Raw genomic sequence first — 18,035 nt, 5'->3', positions numbered from 1 at the left:
CGGCACGCGCATTCAACGACGAAAACGTCAGGCTTTGCGATGTGCAAAAGCCTCGCGTTTTCATCTCGTTATTTTATTTTTATTTTTAAACTTCTTCTTCCTTACCTGTAATCCTCAACTCGGAAGAGAACTGTGAAATCACGCAGTCGTGACATACTAGGGCACCGGTGCGATGACCCTAAGCCTTCACCATGCTTTTTAAGCACACCGTAGAATTTGGCATTCGCAATTAATGATAAGTTCCGTCAGGGCACTCATTCGCCAGGAACGCGAATTAAAATATCCATGGACGAATTGATTGCTGACGAGCGCATACATCCGAGCGCCGCAGTTTTCGTGTCCAATACGCGAGTTGGGGTCGGCTGACGTCATTTTGGCCTTTGTAGGCATTGTAAATAGGATATTTAGAACCATACACATATTATGATAACGTCATAGCACACTGACATTAAGGAGCACAAAACGGGCCCAGCTACAGAAAATAATTATTACACTCGTAAGAAATAAATACGTCTGTAACTTGTTAATTACAACGACGAAAACACCTCTGAGCATCTAAGTTTAATAGTATGTGTTGATGAATTGTCATATAGCAGGACATTTCATATACGTCACTTGAGCAAACGCCAGTTTTTCACTTGAAAAACAAACCAAAAAACACTGCGATCAAATGCAAGCTATTGCAACGAAAACAAGTTATATCAAAATCTTCAGAACTGCCATTTCGTAAAATTGGCGATTAGTAAAAAAGATTAAAGATCGCAGGAGCTTCCTCGCTAAAAGTTTGTGATCATGCGGTTACCTGGGGCAAAAACAAATTCTCCAAGGCCCAACATGCGACGCACAGATTTCGCATCGATTCTCAGACACTCCAACGTTCAAATAAAGCTAAGAGAATGCAAAAATTCCATGCTAAATGTCTTATCGATCCTCAAACACATCCGGAAACCCAAGCACCGCTAAGGCAATATTAATATGCTGTCGCACAGGTGCTAATATTCAGAGCGATCTTGCACAGAAAGGGTATAAAATATCATTCTTTCAGATCTTCACGTTATACCTACGTCAGAAAGCACGAAGAAGCCCTAAATCGTCGGCAAGCTGCGGCACATCACGACTAAGGGCACCGAACAAACTCGCATCCACCAGCTCTGGGCGCTGCCATCTTACCGATGACATCACGGCTGTTGAGAGGTCACGTGACGAGTCGTCACTCGGTTGCTACGGAAACCGAGCCAGCTCAGCTCGTTGCTATGGTACCGCCTGTGACCAATCGCGGTGAGAGGCGGCACAGGGAAAAGCGTGGCGCTACTCTGGCAGCCACTCGATATGGCAGCTACGCTGCCATATCGAGTGGCTCTAGGCCATAGCTCTAGGCAGACCGAAAACAAAGCTCTAGACCGGCCGTGCCATAGCATTATCGAGGGACGTTACACACAACCAACGCACACAAACTCGTTGGGTACGTAGACATTTACAGCGCGGAAGCGATTTCACCCGGCAACAGTGTTCACCACCGCCGTAATTATAAATGAAAAATGTACTATTAGAGGGCGCAACTAACCCTCCCACTTCAGCGGAGGCTTTGCAGACGTTTCGCCATCCATCCTTCTTTAGACAAAAAAAAAAAAAATCATAGAAGGGAAGATAAAACCTCTGTTCAGCCGAGTGCCTCTTCCATGATCCCGACACCAAAATGTCTTATAATTACGTTGTGACTGCCCACAAGCCGACCGGCGTTTGTGCATGCGTTACAGGTCAGCGAAAACGTCATACTAGCCAGCTTGGCGACTGGACGTAATCCCAAAGAATACACGCTTGCGCTTTCACCCGCCACATGGACCTCGCTTCATTATAGCGCTCTCGATCATCTACTCGGATCGAATTCACTGTCATTCACCCTAATAAACGTCTTGAGAGTGTCCGATCTTGTCGTTAAGCGCAGAAAGCTCCCTTTTACCTAAGACCCACCCTGAAAAGTTGCCTGTTATGTTTGTAACTTGACTGCCCTGTTTACGGATTCAACCGGCTGCGTGCCGGTTATTTTGGTGCTCTGCGATTTTGCACTTTTATTGCCTAGCTACGGGGCGCACTTGGTCGTCGAATTGCTCGTACCCGGAGCGGTTGATAGTAGAAAACCAACAGAAACTTTAATCGCTGACAGATTTGTTTCGCTTTTTGTGGCCTTGCAGGCAACTTCACCTCGCCCAATGACATCAACCTTATTCTCGCGAAGAATACGAGGCTCGAGATATACGTGGTGTCGCCCGAAGGCCTGCGACCTGTCAAGGAAATCGGGATCTATGGCAGGATCAGCATCATGAAGCTGTTCCGGCCGCCGGTAAGCTGCTGCATCGTCAGCATTGGTGTTTGTATGCATGTTTGGAAAGCGGGAGCGAGCTCCAACTGGCGTCTGGTGTCCGCCCCTGTAGATGCGAAATTTAGCCAATTCGGTATTCTCTGGTAACCTGGTGTTCTTACCGTGCATCATGCAGTAGTGATACACAACCGCACGCCGGTGCGATGCTCACCCAGATCGAAACGGGCAGGGGTGCGGATTGAGGCCAGGATCCCTGGGTTCTGCAGCCCCCTGCTGAATCCTCAGCTTGAGGCATTTTCTGCAGGGCTAGTGGTTGGGCAGCTGTTGATAACCACGGCGATAACCAGCTTTTCATTGCAGTGGCAGCGGTTAGGGATTTGTTTTAGCGTGTCTTGCAGCTGAAACCGTGGAAAAGCGGGCGAAAACGCAATGAAAGGTATTAAAAACACACTGCCAAACAAATGAACATGCTGGATGTATAGAGGCTACTGACTACACATTGACCGCATTCCAGAATTTACTCAATCTCGCTTGGAGGAAAGGCTTTTTACCTCGACATGAGGAAACCGATCCGCGTCAATGTTGCTGACTTGGTGTTACCTCACAATGTGATCCACTGTGGCCATTTGGATGTGTTTGTGTAAAATTTGAAACACATCTACAGAAGCTGGGCAAAATTTTAAAACTCGTTAAAATGCTGAAGAGCTTAAAACCTCCAGCCATACTGGAATAATGCATGATTGCTATTTTAGTTTGCGGTAGCTGTGTCTGTTGTGTTGGCCTGTCATTTGTTCAATATCAACCCTTTTGCATTCTTTTATGGGTAAGTTGGGTATCTTTTTTTTCTAAGCTGTGGAGTTGTAGACACTTTGAGAACACAGTTAATAAGTTTTTAAAGGGACACTGACAGGGTATTTATGCTCGCCGAGGTTTTTAGTTGTATGTGACATATGAGAGCTCAACTACCCAGAACAGAATTTGCGGCTCGAAATTCGGTTTCTTTCCGCCCGAAAACCGCCGATCAAGAACTGGCCGGTTCGAGTCTCGCTCACTCTCTTTTTCGTGGTCACGGGCCGTTTTCTAAGGTATCGATGCAAACACCAAATTTAATCAAAGTCGTGGGTCACTGAAGGCACATACTCAATATTAAAAATAGAAAAAAATATGAAACCCATTTTTTGTGGCTTCTAAAAAGCTGTTAATACGTTGATTGAAAAAAGTTCCACAGACAACCGGAAGCATTCTGTGCGTTCGTCGTTTCGCGTATCGTGGGTCTCGCGCGGACGGCGATGGCAGCGTACGACGGGCGTGGGACCTCTATTTCAGAACTGTCGTTCGCGGTCTACCGTTAAAAGAGAAATTTGGGACTGATCAAAAGAATTGGTATTCATCCCGTACGACACGCCCGGCCACCAAGCCGATTTGCACGAAGACGTCGCCGAGCCGTCGCTCCCTTCTCGTGGCTGAAGACATCGCTCGCGCAAACGTCAAGCACGACGTGTCTACTTCGAGTTGAATATGCACGCGTACGATTTCTTTATTAGGTGCGAATGTCCCCAAAGCGTGGTGCATTCCGACTTCGACCCGGGAGTGCTTTTGCTAGAGAAAAATCGACAGCCAACTTTCCAACTTACAGTTTACCGGCTGAATTATTACTAAGGAAAGAGATCCTCCAGAATCGAGATGCCCCAGTAGCTTAGTGGGAAAGACGTCCGGTTCACATGCGGTAGGACCGGGTTCGATTCTCCGTAAAAATTTTTTTTTTCAAACATTTTTTGATGTTTACTTATCTTTTTTTTTTTCTTTTTTTTTTACAATCATCACCGAAGAAACAAACAAAAATAACAAACAAATGTTCCGGACGATACTTTGCTGAATTAAATGGTATGGGATTTTCGTTTTGACACCTGCGAACTCAATGTAATCACTTTCCACAAAATGCAAGGAGCATATAAGTCAGGTAGCGTCCGCTTTCCGAGGTGCCCGTAAATGTTCTACAGGAATTGCAGCCAGCCATTAGTCCCGATCCCGTTGATCTTTCGGAAACTCTGTCGCACAATGCCACTTTTTTTTCGGATGCAGGACATGTGAGCCAGCTCTTCACGCAACATCTTGGGTGTATTCTTTTCGGAGCCGATCATGGAAATTCACCACGGGCACTCGCTACTCATCTCCGACTCCTCAATGTACAAAACAACTCATCTTGGAGTACAGAACAACGAGCGGAACAAACATAACTGCAAAAGAATCGCCTGGCGAGCAGTTCCCGCACGCCGCATCGCACGCCGCATGTCGTGTCGTCTGCTACGGAGAGGAGAAAAAAATAAACAAAAGAAAAAAACGCACGGTCGGGTGTAGCCACGTGACTTCCGCCACTCACTCTCTTCTCTCCACTTCTCCGACCTCCGTCGGCTTTCGGTTTCGGTTTCGAGCAGTTGCGTCTTTCGGCTTTATTAAAAAAATACGCTACTCTGTTGCAAAATATTAATTGGGTAGTCCTCTGACACCATAATAAAGCCCCTGGCAAAAAATGAAAAAAAATTTTTGGGGGGGTATCTGTCAAGCCTGTGGCCAAAAGTCTGCCCTCCTCTAGTAATGCGATACGCTTGGCATTGCTTTAACCAACATATTACAACACTAGTTTTTAACAATCTCGGGCTGACCAATGTGCGCTTGCCAGGTTGCCATTTTAGGTTCTCTGCTCTACAATGTGTAGTGAGAAGCATGGCACAGTCAATTGCGTAATGTAATAGATGAGTGCACTTGCTATTTTTTTTTTTTTTTTTCACGTTGCTCTTAGTTTTGTGCAATATTGCGGACTGTTCGCTAATCCATAACAAACGTTTGTTCTTGCAGGGCGAGAAAAAAGACCTATTGTTCTTTCTGACGGCCAAGTACAATGCCGCCATTTTGGAGTGCATTCAGGACGGCGGTGATGGCGGTGTTGAGATCATCACGAAAGCCCATGGAAACATTGCTGTGAGTTTATTTAAAAGGTTCAAAAGCGCGAACGGAAACATGGAACAAAGTAAGAAACACATATGACAAGGACAGATGCCACTTACAACAGATTTCATTGAAAAAACATTCACACAGCCAGTCCGTTGTTCCCCATACCAATAAACAAGCCATAAGCTAACATCATTTCAGCAGTCTTATATAAAGCCATCTAAAAAAGACATTTTCTTATTCAGCAGAAAAATAGATGCCATGCTCACACACTTTTCACCCGCATTCTTGATAAGGAAAGCTTCAACAATTTCTCTCCTTCTTTTTAACGTTTCTCCTGCTTGCCGGTACATGGCATTCAACATTTACGGAAAAGTCCTATTGTGGTGGTTGTGTAAATTTTTCACTCTTACCGTGTCTCCTAACTAAAGCATCTTGCCATAAAAAAAATAGACGCAGTTTGTTAGAACAGATCTGCAACGCCATAATTAGATTGTAGTATCTAGGTGAAATGGCTAAAGTATCATCATCGCAGGTATGTTCCCACTGCATCACTATGGTCTCAGATAAACAGACAAGGTCTACTCATTTATTTTTCTTTTCATGATGCACAATGGATAAAAGAATTGTGGTGACAGCACCCTTTGTAACAGACAGTAGTTCAACCATCTAGTCTACAATTATCCCCCCCCCCCCCCCCCATTCCCCCCCACTACCCCACCAATTTCTTCGTTTAGCTGAACTTTTTTCTTTCAAAAGATGTTTTTATTTCGCTTTAAGCCTTTCCTTCGAGACCTTCTTGTGTCCTTATGTTGAGATTACCTCATCAACGAATCAGCAGTTTACATCTTTCCCTCACAATTTATTTAGTAATTATTGTTTGAGAGCAGTCAGATACATAGACCCGGCTGCAAGCAGTTCACCATTTGACCGAGGCTTCTCATTCCCTTCTTTACCAAACCACACAGGACTCGTTTTCGAGACCCTCGGAGACTGGCAACATCGGGATCATTGATCCGGAGTGCCGGGTGATTGGTTTGAGGCTCTATGATGGGCTGTTCAAGGTCATCCCCTTGGACAGGGACAACAGGGAGCTGAAGGCCTTCAATATCAGGTCTGCTTTCTTTCCACTCGATGAATTTCACCGTTCGCTTTGCAGGCACGCTAGAATTTAACTGGAGCCTGGATACCACATTCCCTCCTATTATAGCTTATTTTGTCGTGCAGTAAGATGCAGGAAAGACCATCAATTTTAATGCGAGCCCGTGTATGCATCGCTCCACTCCTTAGAACAGGTACTAATACAACCAGACCTCTCTACAAAACAAAAAGAGTTTCTTGAAAAGGACTTGTAGTCCCTAAAGGTTTTCTATCTAATTTAATTACCTTCCTGTTCTGTTGGGACTTCCCTAAAAAGGTGTCTTATAAGTTCACTCGTCTATGCTATGAGGCTGTTCTGCCCCACACTAGTCACCTTTAATCGGTAGCATTGATTGGAGGGATGCCCGTTTCGTTGTGCTGCCTCGTGACGGTTGCCAATCTGGAGGCCTTTGTGGTGTGCTAGCATACTTGGGCCGTGGTCTAAATTTGCTCTATCTTGTACCAGAGTAAATGTTTTGTAACCTGACGCTCTAAAACCTACCAGCATTCAAGGTTACTTTATCTGTGTTATCACGTGGTACGACCCGCAAGAGTAGCTCAGATATAATCGGGTAAGATTTGGTGGCCCCGCTACTCCATTGAACATTGCATCGCGTGAGATTTGGCGGTGCCGCCAATGTTGCATTGCATCGATGCGACTTCCCTGGCAGGATGGAGGAGCTAACGGTGCAGGACATGGAGTTCCTTCACGGCTGCAAGACGCCGACCATTGTGCTGCTGCACCAGGACAGCCAGGCGCGCCACATGAAGACCTACGAGATCTCCCTCAAGGACAAAGAGTTCGTCAAGGGTCCCTGGAAGCAGGACCACGTCGAGAGCGAGGCCACCATCGTCATCGCAGGTGGTCTCACCCTCCAGAGAGATTCTTCATTTATTATCATATTTTACGGTCTTTAAGACACAACTTTGTATGAGTCGCACCACCCTAGACTCCGTTCACCCCTAAGCTGAGACTTCTGCGGGAGCTACGCTCTCATGGGACCAATGAACCGCCTCTCTTTCATTGTCGGACCCTGCTCCCTGCGCGAGGATGTGGGCGAGAGCGCAATCACATGGTGAAGGATAGACGTATGACTGCTCCAACACGCTTGTAGATTCCACCGAGGTCTCAGCTTAGGGGTGAGCGGTTTATAGAAGTCGGTAATCGCGCTTTTGTATAAGTCATTCCTTTGTATAAGCGGCTGTTTTTGGAAGATATTTAGTCTATAAGTCGCATTGTTGTGTCAGTTGCACCCCCTTAGAAATGGCAGTGTACAGAAAAAAAGTCGGTCTACCAGTCGCACCACCCTAGAAATGGCTGTTTTTAGAAAAAAAGAAATGGTTGATCTATAAGTCGCACCCCCTAGAAACAACATGTGTCCCTATATTTACACCCCGGACATGTTTTTTGAAAATCGGGTTAAACCCAATTTTCCCCCGAATTCGGAACAAAAATTTTACCATATTTAAGTCATCATCATCATCAGTATTTATTAAACCTTGAAGGCCCTTACGGGCATTGCAGAAATGTGGAGCTAATTAAAGAAACTTGATGAAAGTGCGCAGGACAGAAGCAATGTAAAATATATTCGAGTAGTAATACTTTCTGGCAAAAAAAGTTATTTTCGCAAATGCAATTTTGGTAAGAAAAGTGCTACCCAAGTCTACCGAAAGCCGTGCTGACGTTGCTTTGCATTCCAAATGGAAGCTTTGATGTTGAGAAAGCATTGTCACAGTTAAGATATGTTTGAAGACTGGACAAGTCTACTATCGGGACAGGATATCTCCACATGCAGATAAATATGTATACCAACAAAATTTTTTTGAAAATTGAAATGACCAAGTGAGCTCATATACTATGTTTTAATCCAATTGTTTCCACATTAATAACTTTTTGTGTAAAAACATTCTACGTCCTAACCCAGTCAATACTTTTTATTGACAATTATAATCATTGATATTTGTACATAACCCCCAAAAGATCCTAATTCTGGAATAGTTTCTAGAAAAACCCGATTTCTCCCCTATTACCCCAGTGATGTGATTGCTGCGCCAATTGCGCCAAACTGCGCCAAGGGGCTAACCCTGCTACATCCTGCTACATTTTGCCAAGATATGGGTAATCTGCGCCAAGCTTGCGCCAAAGGACCATTTTTGGTCGCCTTTCAAAACCGAAACTAAACTGAGAACCGTAATCGAGCATGCGTAAGCTAGATGTCGCAAGCGGCCTCCCGACTTACCGTACCCTGCATCAATCGTCTATCCGGTCTTGCATGGTTTTTCCCGCCGTCTCGCGTTTCGCGCTCTCGTCGTCTCAAGGATCTCGTCTCGCCTCTCGCGTTCTTTAAAAAAAAATATTCAACGATAGACGCAGGCTCTTGCGGACGGTCCGACGTCAGTGTGCTGGAAGCCGGACTTGTCGCCATGCTTTGAAAGAAACCCATCAAAACCACGTTTTTGCGCGGCGAGGGTTACTTTGTGAGTTGAAGCGCTCGCGCAACCACAGTCGCTGTGGTCGCGCGACGTCGCGTGTTGCCGTCTCCACATCGCTGCAGATATGGGGCTTTCTAAACTGAAGCGCATCGAGATTCCTGTTCTTTTTTAAATCATACACTGCTACAAAAATCCCTATTTAACTCTAAGGCTGCTTGGCGAAGTATTGACTACCTAGGTTTCTCTCGATGAGCTTTCTTTCGAGAGGGACCCCGGTACGTGAAAAATCTGCCGCGAAAAGAAGGTTGATGAAGAGAAGTGAGCTAAAGCAAAGAAGGCAATGTCTGCACGCTGAACCCGCACAGCGGGCTTGTTTGTCACGAGTTCAGTCGTTGCACACAGCGTTTCAAGAACTTTTTGACCCTGGCTCGCGATGTGATATATCGGTGCGCTCAGGTTCTTTTTTTCTGTGTGTTTAGCCTGTACCTCGCATGCCGGCTTTGCAAGCACGTGCCGCTGGACTGTTTATTGTCATGTGCTGGACAATTACATTTTGCATACTATTTTGGGAACCAGTTGGCGACGTAGCGGAGTGGCATGGTTTCGGTTTCGATTGTGCAGCCGTTGTCTCCACTCGAGCGACGAAGCACGTGCAACTGCAAGCCTGCCGAAGTTGCCCTCACGTGCATGCGAACATGATTGCCCGCTAGATGCACCAGCCGGGACGCTTGCAATTCATTGTTTACGGTTGCTTACTTTTATAAAAATCTGGCACGTCAGGGACCAGTAAAACGATGGCAATTTTTTTTTTTTTTTTGGCAACGCTTATAGCACTTTATACTTCTGGGATGTTTTGGCAGTAAAAACAGAAGCATCGAGTTCCGTCACAACTTGTCACATCAGAACACAACACAACACAAAGTGCCCTTCGTTTGTCCAGCACTTAAAACAAATATTTATATTTCTAAAAATATCTGCTCCAAAAGCCACTTTTTTTGCACCGAAACACTGTTTTGGCTGCTCCAAAAGCTACTTTTGCTGCTCCAAAACACTGTTTTGGCTGCTCCAAAGGCCACTTTTGCTGCTCCAAAACACTGTTTTGGCTGCTCCAAAAGGTTCTCCAAAACGGCTTCGGCCAATCACATCACTGTACCCCCTTAGAAAAGACCGCGCGATTTTTACCCCTCGATTTTTCAAAAATATAGAAGCGGAAAACGAAGGATTTCATTTATGAGTCGCGTCGTCGTCTAGGTAAGTTGCAATCCCCTAGAAGCGGCTGTTTTTTAGAAAAAGTTGGTGTATAAGTCGGGCCTGTGTCTAAGTCTTACCTTTTTATTTGTATAGTTTGGAAAGCTGAACTAGATTTCAAGAAGCTCTCAACGGGTGTTTTCCAGGGAAAAATAGAAGTTCTCAAAAGACGAATTTCATTATGTGAGAAACAATATCTTTGCGTCTCTGTCGCGACTGTCCGAATGCAAGGGACATCGTTGCTACGACGGGAAGGCCGAGCGACTGTTTTGGAAAGTTGTCAGGTGACAACAAGCATGGGACAGTTAACGTCTTCAATGCGACCACACTTGCTGCAGTAACATGTGTCGAAACTTAAAAAAAACTTGTGTCGGTGCATTTGTCAGAACCTCAAACAAGACATTGGGTACAAAGTCGGGTTATTGAAGCAGTTGGGTGAGGATTGCCCATGGCTTTCGGGTCAGATGATTTTTTCACTTTGTGGTGTTGCCCTTGGGAAGGAACAGTTGCAAGATTTTCTTCATCAAATTACTTTCCACTTGCCACCGTTACCCGTCTAATACGAAATTGTTTTTCAGTGCCCGAGCCCTTCTGTGGTGCCCTGGTCATTGGGCAAGAATCAATCACCTATCACAACGGTGACCAGTATGTGGTCATCACCCCTCATCTCATCAGAGTGAGTGTGCACAGAGAATGTTTGCATGCTGGGTGCTTTGGACCCCTGCTGTGCTTTTAATTTAAGACGCACTTGACTCGAGGTGCATGAAAAAGTTCTGATCTGTTATTATGATTTCAGTGTTTCATATTCCTTGTAAGCTATTAACTGTGCATGTTCTCGGAACTAATCGCATTAAACATTGGTTCCTGTGGGATGTATCGGTGAGGTGTACAGTCGAGACCATCGTAAGGAAACTCTTCCTGCTCTTGTGAATGTTCAAGCAACTGTCCGCGTCTTCAATTAAAAAATTTAGTCCTGTTGCCGCTTCCTTTTTTCATTTCTTTTTCACTAATTAAATTTATAAAAATGCAGTATGACAAAGAAAAAAAAAAGAAAGAAGTCTCAGAGCCAGGCAGATCAATGTGCCTACCTTCCGCTAACTCTTATAAGAATAGTTTTTTTTAATCTATAAAAGTTTTGTTTTTAATCTATAAAAGTATCTATTATTAAAACCAGTAGAAGACGGTGAAAATTCAATGAAACCAGAAGCATGATAGAAATATAACTACAATATTAACTTTCTAAGTACATTGTGATTTCTGTTTCCTGGGCACGTTACAACAAATGTTCAAAGGAGTAGGTTTTTTTAAATAGTTTATTTAATGATTTATGACCAATATTCTGCTGGTCACTGGTAGAGTAAAGGTCTCCAAAAAGTAAGTATACCAGGGCTTTCCTTTCTAGGGACTCGCGACATAAGAGTTGTCAATGTGAGTGTCATTTATGCACCTTTGTAAAGCTGGTTATGCGGATTTACGGAAATACCTATCTTTCTTACGTCTATGGCAGAATTTAGTACTGGGAAACAGCATAGATTCCTAGTCTCGAATTTCCACAATGTCACAAGTTCACCAGCTTGCCTGTATCTTTTGTTGTTTCTAGCGTTAATCAGTTCAGGCGACGACAGTGCAAGGCTTGCTCGTCGGCTATTGACAAGCGTCAAAGGATATTTGGTCCCTGTCGTAACACTGATCGGGTTTGCCCGAACAAAGTTTTAGCTTGACAATTGAATCAGTAAAATACACACTCAAGGGCAAGTTTCGTTTGCTGCCCTTAATCACCAATTTATGCAGTTTCTTCTACTTTGTATAATTTATTTTCAGGTATGTGATGCAGAGAAAGAGGGAGAGAGAGAGAGGGAGGAACTAGCCAAAGGTTGCGGAGACATACTGTTCAGTAGTATTGACTCTATTTCAAAGTAGCGACATCAGGAGCATCGGAAGTGTTCGGAGAGAGATGGGAATTTTCCTTTGCTTCCCTTGAATTGTTTACTAGAAATGTCCAAAAGGCATTACCCCCCCCTCCGAGGCCCTCACGTTCTGGCGGGATCGTAACTCTACTTTACTTGTCGCGTTTCAGCAAAGCACCATCGTGTGCTACGGAAAGGTGGACGCGAACGGCTCTCGCTACCTCCTGGGAGACATGGCTGGCCGTCTGTTCATGCTCCTGCTGGAGCGAGAGGACAAGATGGACGGCACGACCACTGTCAAAGACCTCAAGCTCGAGTTCCTGGGAGAGGTGAGACCTCTGCTTTCACGTGTCCCCAACAGAGTCTCTCGAGCCACCGAACAATTTTTTCTAATTGTAGCTTGTATTTGAGAATGCAAAGCTTAATTCAGGTATGATACGTTGTCCCAAAATGGATACTCCTCCGCGTAAAGAGGACCTTAGAAATGAATGTTTGAAAACGCTTTATATCTTTCTAAACTTGTAGACAAGAATGCATAATTTAAACCACCCGTCTTAAAAGCATGTGAAAAAGGTGTACTGGAGTGTCATAAAAATATGGATATGCTGAAGACTGCTTCAGTATTTTTATTTCCTTCGTACTTGACTCTATAGAGGAGTGGAGTGCAGCGTTCGAAAGTTTTCTTGTGAGGTACAAAGTGTCTAGGTATGTAATTACGGTAGAACCTTTATGTATGCTAGAGACTGAGATAATGGAAGTTCAAACGAAGTGAAAAAATCTGGCTTCGCTACAGAGGGGCGTGTTATCTCTACATTTTTACAAAATGCACATCCCAGAACACTCGGAGGAATTCAAGTTGCGCTCTAGGCTGCTTCAACATTCTTCATTTCCTCCACCCCTTATAAGGCACTGTCTGAAAGCACCGTTAGAAGATAAGAAGTGTCTACAAGCGTAATGAACTTCCAATAGCAAAGACCAAGATAGTAGTAGCGGCGACATGGACGTAGCAAAGCGAAGTTCAAGCATACTTGTAATACTCATGGTACCGGCACTTCATGATACCAACATCCTGAGTAACAAAGAAATGCCCTCTACGGAGCAACTCTGCTGTGTTTCATTTTGTCGTCATCATTCCTTTGTATTTTCTTTCAGTAACTGTACTATATTCACTAACAAGATTTGACAAGATTCTAATGCCCGGACTCCAGCACTCACTCATTGCATTTTGTCGTGCTTCGGCTGCGCGTGCACACTCAAGGCTCAGCAGGCGAGTAAGCATAACTGAAGCTAGGAAGCCCTCATGGAAGGAGGGGTAACCAAAACTGCTCACTGTTGTTCTCACCCCTGTCTGTGACCGTAGCCGTCTCTAACTTTCGCAACACACTTCCAGACACGTTTGGAAATTTCTAATAGTATGACGGCTCAGAGCGACGGACCTCCGACGTGCCCTTGTTGCTTCGTGTCGCAACGTCTGGGGTGCGTGTCGTTGCAGATCACGATAGCGGAGTGCATGACATACCTGGACAACGGGGTGGTGTACGTGGGCTCGCGGCTGGGCGACTCGCAGCTGATCAAGCTCAACTCTGAGCGCAACGAGCAGGGCTCTTACGTGGAGGTCATGGAGGTCTTCACCAACCTGGGCCCCATCGTGGACATGTGCGTGGTGGACCTCGAGAGACAGGGCCAGGGGCAGGTTGGTCGCACCCTCTACGCTTGCGCTTTGTAAGCTCACCGTGCGGCAAGCCCGCACATGTGGACGCGGCCTAGGTTTGCATCCGCTTGTCGCCACCCATGACGGAATTCAAGTTCGCTATGAAATTCCGACTTCACGTATCCTAGGAGTATCGACAGCCGTTGTGGCGCAAACTTGCGAGACACGTGCTGCGAGCGAGCGCAGCGTTACCACTTGCTTCCGAGGGCCGGACGATGCACCGGCCTTGTGCATTGGTGCATTTGATGCTACGGTGCAATCCACTCATAATGATAATGAGAGAACTCGAACGTTCTATCAGTATGACCGATTATCATCGTATCTGGACTACAAACTGAGCATTTGTAGTCTAGAAACTGATATTGTTACAAGTGGATTGCAATGTACTCGTAAGACAAACACTAAGGGACTTTAGACGAGGGAACACACTAGCGCCACCGACCGGATTGCCCCGGAACACTCTTAATCCGAATATTTGACATATTCTTTCACCAAAGGCTCGAAATAATTGTGACAATGTTACAAACTGAGTTCCACGTTTTCGGTAAATACCGACAAAACCCGGAAATTAACACCCGCGCACCGGCTTTATCGAGGTCTGGGAAAACCTAAGAACCCCGAATCGGAGCATTCTTTCCCCGAGAAGAACCCAAACTTCCCGGGAAAAGAAAACTTTTGACTACAATAGCTGCTATTTCGTTGTAACCTACTTCGTTATAACCGGTCTCGACAGATCATGTCTTCATTGCAATCCCATGTAAATTGTATAGATGTTGTATAGTTGTTGTAAAGATAACAGCTTCGCTGGTCCTCCATCTTCACGTAAAATGTATGGGCTCTACAATTTTTAATTAGCATTATTTCAGTTTTCATCTATCCGCATAAAACTAAACAAAAAAAACTATCATGCTCGATGCTGCACATCCGACATTCCTAACTTTTCCCATGTTCCTAAATTTGTGCGTGTGTCCCAACAACGGAAACCAGCATTTTAAAAGTTAAAAACGAGACATTGCGAATATGGGATGTACACTTTCATGCAAAGCTAGCGTCAAACGACTCAGATAAAAAAACATGCATGTTTACAATGATATTGTTATCTCTTTTCGTGAAAGCTCGGCAGCCATTGAATTAATTTCTGCGCACAAAACGGTGATTTGCAAAGCAAGAAAGAACTAAGTGTTACCGTCTTTATTTTAACAATGTACATACTTGCAGGTTTGCACTGATGAAGCCTCAAACTGAAACTTGCATATCGTGACTGCAACCGCTGCTACCCAACCTTATTGTCGCACCACTTCCGTAAGAAGTCTCTTTTAAATTGCCAGTAAACACACAAAAATGGCACTGATACAATTATCTTGTAGAATATCACATTATTTAGAAATAGCTGTGTCAATATGCATTTAAAGAAAACCTAAAAACTTTTTTCGCCCCAAAAAACGTAAAATTAGCTTATAAGTCTGGCAACAATCTGTCTTCGCCGAACCTTAAAAAAATTTAAGAAAAACTTTGGCTTCGCCGAATTTTCTATTCGCCAAAAGTTTGACCCATCACTAATAACAGCCACAGCTTAATTTTGAACATTTTACTGCAATGTGGATATCAACGTTCAAAAAGTTTCAGTTTCTCTTTTAATACACCTGGCTCACACGTGCACCATCCCGCTTTGAAAGCGTGCTTTTCTCCCAAGCACACAATTGCTATATTCATACCTTTGCAAGTGTTGATCGCGGCGGGTTACCCGTTGAGTCTGCTTCTTACCGAGCACCGGTGCACTGCAGAGAAGCAACACCCGGGGAAGTGAGCTCCTCAGGGGGTGCTTCTTTGCAGTGCGCCGGTTTCCAGTAAGAAGCTCACTCAATTGGGTAACCTCCCGCTATCAAGAGTTAGAAAAATATGAATATCGCTGCTAATCTCGAAGCGAATATCGAATAGCATATTATTCAAAACTATGATTTGAAATTTTGAATAGTTGCACAACCCTAAAACTATGCTTTGCTCTTAAAGGAATTCTACAACACATTTTTCGCTATTTATATTAATTTTTTTTTAGGACAGTAATTGCGCGGAGTCGGTAGCCAAGAAATGTGGCTCTAGTGGCAACGTCAAAGCGTTTGTTGCGCACTCGAAAGTCACACTCTCGCAATATTTCATTGTACCGCAATCTAGACATCTTCTCGCCGACGAGTCATGTTTACATCTCATTATTTCGCCATTCTTGAAGTGCACGTGATCCCTCCCGACGTTCTGCAAAGCGTCAACGGCGATTCGCAGATACTACTACTTGCGAAGGGCACACATGAAACTCGTGTCATTCGTCGTTCCAGCTGGTGACCTGCTCGGGCGCCTTTAAGGAGGGCTCTCTGCGCATCATCCGCAATGGCATCGGGATCCACGAGCATGCCAGCATCGACCTGCCAGGCATCAAGGGCATCTGGCCGCTCAGGGTCAACACGGACAGCTCCAGAGACAACACCCTCGTCCTGTCCTTCGTCGGACAGACCAGGTAAGAACGCTGAATTGCGTTCTTACCGAAGCTAACTCCGAGTTAGAGCCTCGAAAAGTGAGGCGGGCCAAGGTCAAAGAGAGTTGGCCAGCTACAAAACACCTGCGCAGCAAGCTGCATAAACCCAAAACAGAAATGAAAAAAAAAAAAATAAACAGCAAAGGAAAGAAAAACAAAAAAAAAAAACATGGAAGAGACAGGAGATAGGACTCCGAGACATTTCATGAAGACTTTGCCAGTTGCAGAAGCTTAAAAAACTACAAAAAGAAAAGGTACGAAAAGAGTGCCGTTGCGACACTAGACTTTGCGTCGCGTGTGCCTGAAAGGCTGAGATCGGAGTTAGCCTTGCAACTGTGTGCGATGGTTTGATCGATAGATTGAAATGCAACTGCAAATCTTTTTTGCTTCTTCGTGTTTTAAGGGGGGGGGGGGGTCTTTTGTGGTCTCGAGCACAGAAAGGTTACCGGGGAGAAGATCTCAACCGTCGGGCCCATGGCTGCTCTGTCGAGAAGTAAGCCCACGGAAGCAACATCGTCGTCAGTTGATTGTTTCTATTACTGACGCGACGTTCGGCTGACGTAGCCAAATGCCGTGTCAGCGTTTGGCTGCGGCTCGTGTTCATTTAGTGAATCACCGATTGAGCATGAGCCTCGGCCGAATGCTGATGCAGCATTTGTGTGCAGTCCGTGCCTTCCGCTCAATTGAGGAATGTGACATAAAGAGTTCAGTCCACAGGCATTGCGTTGGACGAGCACCGAACTCTGGGGAAAACAAGCTGGACAAAGCGCTTTCTATGGTTTGATCTCTCGTTTCTATACTCTGTCCTCCGTAAGTTAGCAAACAGTGAAAGCTATGTTCCTAGCGAACCAATCGTAGCGTCGGCGCGCAGCACGTGACAATGCACCATCAATGTGTGCTCCTCTCGTGGAGAGCCGTCAAGTACTTTGCTTCGTAACCAATTGTTTTGCGGTGCTTGCAGCATTCACTCTTGGCCAGGTTGTGCTGAAATAAACTATACAGTTAAACCTCGATGTAACGAAGTCGGTAAAATTCGCAATTTACTTCGTTACATTGAAATTTCGCTAAATCAAAATTTGGCTTTAACATGCGAAAAAAAAATTCCGAAACATTTTACGGGTATGAAAACTCACCGAAAATGACATTTATTTAGGGGCAAAGTAGTCCGCTAGTTTTGCTTGCGCCTTGTCTGACAGTAGCAGTGGCGTCATACGGCCAATACGGCGTTCGAGCGCCCAGAGCGCTTGCACGGCATCTTGCTGCCCATGCGACGCCGTGTACCTCCTCAGTACGTCCATTGCGTCGAGCACTTCCCGAGTGCTCGTGATCTCGGCAGTTTCTTCAGGATGGCGTCCAAAACATTTGCTTTCTCATCCAAAGAAATAACTTTACGTTTACTTATGGCAGCAAGCACGTGAGTGAACCGCCCGGTTAAAAAATAAAGCTGTTTAGTTTAGGTGGTGCTAATGTTTCCAACCTACACAGCACTCTTGACCGCACAGTTTACTTGCCCCCTTGCGCCCACAGTGTGCTTGCGCCTTTGCTTTACATCACGCTCGCAAGACGATAATCGGTCTTCTCGGTCTTCTCCTAGATGGCACTGCCCGTGCGGTCGCGCGGTCGCGCCATCACGTCGCTCCCCCGCTGAAGTTGGCTCCCGCGCTACCCGCGATACAGTGGACTATGATGATCAGTGAATGTCAGTGGTGATGCTGTTATGCCGTGTTAACTTTTTGCTCGGCATTTTCTGGCCAGCCCCGCGGAATGCGCTTTGCCGCATGCTTCGCCGGCGCTACCTGC

The 18,035-nt window shown here is 45.2% G+C and overlaps 1 protein-coding gene across 1 annotated transcript in view; it reads left to right on the top strand.

Moving 5' to 3' along the window:
• Positions 1-1,633: 1,633 nt before the first annotated feature.
• The window catches only part of LOC121833229 (DNA damage-binding protein 1-like), a 42,845-nt gene continuing 26,443 nt past the window's right edge, over positions 1,634-18,035 (top strand). The window contains exons 1-9 of the mRNA XM_042286364.1: positions 1,634-1,757; positions 2,193-2,341; positions 5,177-5,299; positions 6,238-6,383; positions 7,081-7,271; positions 10,669-10,766; positions 12,168-12,326; positions 13,490-13,690; positions 16,039-16,217. Of these exons, the coding sequence (XP_042142298.1) occupies positions 1,697-1,757; positions 2,193-2,341; positions 5,177-5,299; positions 6,238-6,383; positions 7,081-7,271; positions 10,669-10,766; positions 12,168-12,326; positions 13,490-13,690; positions 16,039-16,217 (1,307 nt within the window). The 5' untranslated portion in view covers positions 1,634-1,696. The remainder of the gene's footprint in view (positions 1,758-2,192; positions 2,342-5,176; positions 5,300-6,237; positions 6,384-7,080; positions 7,272-10,668; positions 10,767-12,167; positions 12,327-13,489; positions 13,691-16,038; positions 16,218-18,035) is intronic.

Source organism: Ixodes scapularis, unplaced genomic scaffold (genome assembly GCF_016920785.2).
Source record: "Ixodes scapularis isolate PalLabHiFi unplaced genomic scaffold, ASM1692078v2 PGA_scaffold7__128_contigs__length_106722199, whole genome shotgun sequence".
Classification (NCBI taxonomy): Eukaryota; Metazoa; Arthropoda; class Arachnida; order Ixodida; family Ixodidae; genus Ixodes; species Ixodes scapularis.
The sequence above is the reverse complement of the archived record's forward strand: the minus strand, read 5'-3'. Positions and strand labels throughout refer to the sequence as shown.